Source organism: Schistocerca nitens, chromosome 2, assembly GCF_023898315.1.
Source record: "Schistocerca nitens isolate TAMUIC-IGC-003100 chromosome 2, iqSchNite1.1, whole genome shotgun sequence".
NCBI lineage: Eukaryota > Metazoa > Arthropoda > Insecta > Orthoptera > Acrididae > Schistocerca > Schistocerca nitens.
This window is the reverse complement of record NC_064615.1, coordinates 75,925,168-75,931,167: the sequence shown is the minus strand read 5'-3', so window position 1 is coordinate 75,931,167 and position 6,000 is coordinate 75,925,168. Positions and strand designations below refer to the sequence as shown.

Here is a 6,000-nt window from a genome sequence, read left to right as displayed (position 1 = left end):
TGTGGGGCCGACGTAAGCCAGTTGTGGTCATGGAACGCGCTGTAACGGCTGTACGATACGTCAACGCCATCCTCCGACCGATAGTGCAACCATATCGGCAGCATATTGGCGAGGCATTCGTCTTCATGGACGACAATTCACGCCCCCATCGTACACATCTTGTGAATGACTTCGTTCAGTACAACAACATCGCTTGACTAGAGTGGCCAGCATGTTCTCCAGACATGAACCTTATCGAACATGCCTGGAATTGATTGGAAAGGCCTGTTTATGGACCACATGTCCCTCCAACGACTCTGAGGGCTCTACGCCCAATCACCGTTGAAGAGTGGGACAATATGGACCAACACTGCCTTGATGAACTTGTAGATAGTATGCCACGACTAGTACAGGCATGCATCAATGTAAGAGGACGTGCTACTGGGTATTAGAGGTACTGGTGTGTACAGCAATTTGGACCAGCACCTCTGAAAGTCTCGCTGTATGATGGTACAACACGCAATGTATGGTTTTTGTTGTGGACTGGCAAGACAGCCAATCCACAAGGACGGGAGGCCGAAGGGCACGCATTTAAGCTCACGCAGGCTGGCATGAGGTCTGGAACAGGTAAAGTAATTGAGACTAGCAAATAAAGTACGAAGCTGCTGGAATACTTAACTTTAATCCATAAGTGGTGAACATAGCTCTTGACGGTACATGCATCACAAGATAAATAGCAAATGATAATGGCGCCTTGCTAGGTTGTACCAAATGACGTAGCTGAGGGCTATGCTAACTATCGTCTCGGCAAATGAGAGCATAATTTGTCAGTGAACCATCGCTAGCAAAGTCGGTTGTACAACTGGGGCGAGTGCTAGGAAGTCTCTCTAGACCTGCCGTGTGGCGGCGCTCGGTCTGCAATCACTGACAGTGGCGACACACGGGTCCGACGTATACTAACGGACCGCGGCCGATTTAAAGGCTACCACCTAGCAAGTGTGGTGTCTGGCGGTGACACCACAGTTTTCATGAGCAATGAAAAGGGCGGAAATGATGTTTATGCTGATCTCTATTCCAATTTTCTGTACAGGTTATGGAACACCCGGAACCGAGATGACGCAAAACTTTTTTTTATGTGCGTAGAAAAATGTGCACTCGAATTTTGTAGGCTAAAGTGTTAGCCTGACAGTGGGAGTGTTTTCAGGAAATCTGTAGATTACGAAGACGTCTCTGAGGTCGTGAAGATATAATTGTAAGATCATGAAATAATTGTTCTTGGTTCGAAAGGAGCAGGATGCCGGAATAAAAGTTTGACTGGAATGTGTGGTATCTCTCAATGTGGAAGTAATGTTATGTATGTGTGGTGTTTCCGATCCGTTGGCATTCCTGAGATCACCCCAACTCAGGTAAACATGATCTTGCAGGTTTCTTCTGAAAAGAAAGCTTTTGCAGTTACGTGACTATTTTCAAAATATAATATATATTATAAATTCATATTTGATTCACATGACATTCATTAAATGAAACAAATCATAAACATTTATTACTTTTTCACATTCTTTTAAACAAACTTGCATAGAGTCCGTCAATTAAAAATCCAACTGTCGGCAAATGTTCTTCCATCGACATCCATCAGGCTGCGGAACGTAAATGTCCCAAAATTGATATATTTCATTTTAGGTTATGATGCAGGCTCGGAATACCGTCCTGCGAAGAGCACAGTCTTCGTCTGAGTATCCAGAATGAGGAATACGAATGGATGATCAGCCCTGAAGACTGTGTGGCTTACTGTTATTGGCAGCGACAGGTAATGGACCCCAAGCGCTGTAAAGAAATAAACAGTTTATTAGTTGGAACCAATGAATTTACCAAGCTGCGACATGGTCGCGAATAGAACAGTGACACGAATATAGAATAAATTTCCTTTACTTTACGTCTGCGGTCCAAATATTTTTGTCATCAGACTACCGGTTTCGATATATAATGACCATCTTCAGATCTGTTTTATAAAAACATGACCTAAGGTACTGCAGCCATAGTGGCATCGTCATATATATATATATATATATATATATTGCTGGCCACCGTAAATGCAACACCAAGAAAGACAAGAGCTAGCACAACAAGATTTATTTTGTAGATAACATGTTGACCAAGTATCAAATGATTACGTTTACAGACGTCTGTGACATGTGGTTCCTGCCAGAATCAGTAGCCAGAGTAGCCGCCATTGTTGGAGATCACCGCTGCCACACGTCTTGGCATTGAGTCAGAGAGACGTTGGATGTGTTCCTGGGGTACAGCAGCCCAAGCAGCTTCCACACGTTGCCAAAGATCATCTGGTGTGGCAGCTGGGGATGTAATCTGGGTCACTCGTTGAGCAACCATGGACCACATGTTTTCTATCGGCGAAAGATCCGGAGAGCGAGCCGGCCAGGGAAGCAATTCAATCTGGTTATTGACGAAGAACCTTTGGACAATGCGTGCCACGTGTGGTCGCGCATTATCCTGTTGAAATATGGCTGTGGCCGAGCCCTGAAGGTAAGGAAGGACAACTGGCTCCAGCACCTCGGATATGTAGCGCCGGCTATTTAAAGTACCGGCAATGCGTACTAGAGGCGTGCGAGAGTAATATCCAATACCGCCCCATACCATAATACCCGGTGCAAGACCAGTGTGGCGGTGCATAATGCAGCTGTCCAGCATCCTCTCTCCACGGTGTCTCCACACTCGAATCCGACCATCGTGGTGCTGCAGACAGAAGCGTGCCTCGTCAGTAAAGACAACGTCATTCCATTCTGCCGTCCACATCCGTCTGTCATCACACCATTGGCGACGGAGACGTCTGTGGTTCTGCGTCAATGGTAGACGAAGCAATGGACGTCTTGCGGACAGACCATTCTGCTGTAAACGGCGTCGAATGGTACGCGCAGACACTGGATGATGCGTTACAGACGCAATGTGCTGTGCTATGGTTCGGGATGTCACTGAGCGATTCGTCACTGCCATGCGCACAATTTGCCTATCAGCACGTGCAGTGGTGCACCGAGGTGAATGCGATCGACCACGTCGGTCCGTCGTACCCTCCTGCATCCAACGGTCACATATCCGCATTACAGTTGTTTGGTTTCGTCCAACACGACTAGCGATTTCTCTGTATGATAATCCACAATCTCGGTAAGCCACTATCCTTCCTCTGTCGAACTCGGATACTTGATCAAAAGATGTTCGCTGTTGTCTACGAGGCATAACTGATCGTCTTGTGAAACAACCACAAGGTAAACACACGTGCCGAACGTACACTCGTCGAAATCGCCAAGCCTTAAATGGCGCTATGAGGTGGCGCCACAGGCGCGCGTGATGTGCGTCTGCGCTGAAATTCTAATCAGTTGCATATCTCATCGCTGCAAACCCATGGTGTAAATTTCACTTGATTCGGATGCTTCCTTCAGGGTGTTGCATTTACGGTGGCCAGCAGTATATATATATATATATATATATATATATATATATATATATATATATATATATATATATTGCGTTTAACGTTTGACGATGATACTATGGCTGCACTACCTTAGGTCATATTTTTATAAAACAGATCTGAAGATGGTCATTATAGACCGAAACCGGTAGTCTGATGACAAAAACATTTTGTGACCATAGACGCAAAGTACAGGAAATTTATTCCAAAGAATTTAATCATATTTTCATTAATTAGGACATACATTACACTAACGTCCGTGAAATCTGCAACACTCTGGAAGAATGGTGCTAATATATTCAAATTTAGACGATGCTTAGGACAGTGCGATGCGTCGCTGCACAGACTTGACAAAAATATGGGTTAACCGCAGATGCTAGCCTACCCTGCAGGTTGCACTTCTGTATGTGACCACAAACGGCGCCTGTAAAATGTCCTCAATATGTTCCGAGTGTCATTTATGGCCAGAACAGTAATCTGTGTAGTTGTTAGTGCATTACGTCGGAGCTGAATGAATTCGAGCGTGGGTAAATTGTTGGTGCTCTATGGTAGGTGCTTCCGTAACCAAGGTAACAGAAGTGTTTGGTTAGACACTGCATCGAATATATGGGGAAAGTAGAAAAACATAATCCCCTAAGTCACGACGCGGACGATAGTGTATGTTAAGTGATCGTAGTCATTCAAGAGGATTGTGACGAAAATCACTGAAGAACTGAAGGTCGCACTCGAGAATCCTGTCAGCACCGAAACAACACGAAGGGAGCTCCATAAGCAGGGAACTGCTGGGTGAAATGGAATTCCAAAAACCCCCATCAGTGACGCAAATGCTCGTAACAGGAAAATGTTGTGTCGAAGCCATAAAACCTGGGCTATGGAGCAATGGAAGAGCGTCATTTGCTTGGATTTGTCTTGTGTTTTGTTTCAGACTGTTTCCAACTTCTGGGTGGGTTTATGTTCCAAGAGCGAAACGTGGCGGTGGTAATTTGGGCAGCCATATCGTGGTATTCCATGAGCTCTGTGATTGCTATGCAAGGTTGTATTACTGCCAAGAATCATGCGATCATTTTGAACCTTTGTGGTCCACTTCGAAGAGAAGGGCATTTGAACGCTATTCACCTCCATCATTTTTACCTGAACTTGGCACTACTTTAGAGGAAGAATGGTATACGAGTCCCTTGAAAACCGTATGGGACGTGCATTTATCCATTCAGAGGCGCCTGGAAGCTGTTTTAGATATCAACAGCTTTCCTACACCGCATTAGGCATGGTAATGTGCTGTGTTGGTGGTGTTTCCGTATTTTTGCCCCCACCTGTAATATCCCACAACCATAATGATAAATCCATTGGACAAAACAATTAATCGCCCCAGGAGACATGACGAAAACCGTGCACTAATCTGATGACAACCTGCATTCGGCGAAAATCCGCAGGTTCTTCCGATATGTTAGACACAGGTGAAACTATTCAGGTGAAACTCAGATTCAGTAGCATGCCTGAGTAGAATGAGCTTTTCACTCTGCTGTGGAGTGTGCGCTGATATGAAACTTCCTGGTAGATTTAAACTGTGTGCGGACCGAGACTCGAACTCGGGACCTTTGTTTCTTGCGGGCAAGTGCTCTACCATCTGAGCTACCCAAGCACGACTCACGACCCGTCCTCACAGCTTCAGTTCTGCCAGTACCTCGTCTCTTACCTTCCAAAATTCACATAAGCCCTTCTGCGAACCTTGCAGAACTAGCACTTCTGGAAGAAAGGATACTCCGGAGACATGGCTTAGCCACAGCCTGGCGGATGTTTGCAGAATGAGATTTGCAGTCTGCAGCGGAGTGTGCGCTGATATGAAACTTCCTGGCAGATTAAGAAGAGCTTCTGTGAAGTTTGGAAGGTAGGAGACGAGGTACTGGCAGAATTGAGGCTGTGAAGACGGGTCGTGGGGCTTGCTTGGGTAGCTTGCTTGGTAGCTTGCTTGGCTACTCTGGCTACTGATTCTGGCAGGAACCACATGTCACAGACGTCTGTAAACGTAATCATTTGATACTTGGTCAACATGTTATCTATAAAATAAATCTTGTTGTGCTACCTCTTGTCTTTCTTGGTGTTGCATTTACGGTGGCCAGCAGTGTATTTCTAAATCCTACTAACTACTAACTAACCCACGTCAAGTCTGGTGTATGTCGTTGTTGTGAAGTTAATGTAGCCCACTCCCCCTAGCCCTGCACGTGGCGGATTCCAGCTTACAAGTCGACCTGTCCACGCAGAGGCGGTACAGGATTAGGGTACTAGGACACGTTCGGTAGTTTGCTATTGATCACGAATGCTGTCAGAACTTTTCTTGATACCTCGTTAGCCAGATTATTCAAGGTTTGGGATGCCTCCTCGTGTCTCAGCAAGTCGTATGTGTCGTTGTTTGGTAGTTGCTGTCGTAATGTAGCTCCTACATCATCGAAAAGGGGGCACTCGTAAACCACATGGTCGGGAGTACCCTCCGATACGCCACAGTCACCTCTTCCCAGACCGGCATAGATATGTCGGATAGA

The 6,000-nt window shown here is 45.7% G+C and overlaps 1 protein-coding gene across 3 annotated transcripts in view; it reads right to left on the bottom strand.

The window, feature by feature from the left end:
- Window positions 1-1,495: 1,495 nt before the first annotated feature.
- The window catches only part of LOC126235741 (leukocyte elastase inhibitor-like), a 227,039-nt gene continuing 222,534 nt past the window's right edge, over window positions 1,496-6,000 (bottom strand). For all 3 annotated transcript variants that reach the window (XM_049944524.1, XM_049944526.1, XM_049944525.1), the window contains one exon: window positions 1,496-1,803. In XM_049944524.1, the coding sequence (XP_049800481.1) occupies window positions 1,743-1,803 (61 nt within the window). In that variant the 3' untranslated portion in view covers window positions 1,496-1,742. The remainder of the gene's footprint in view (window positions 1,804-6,000) is intronic.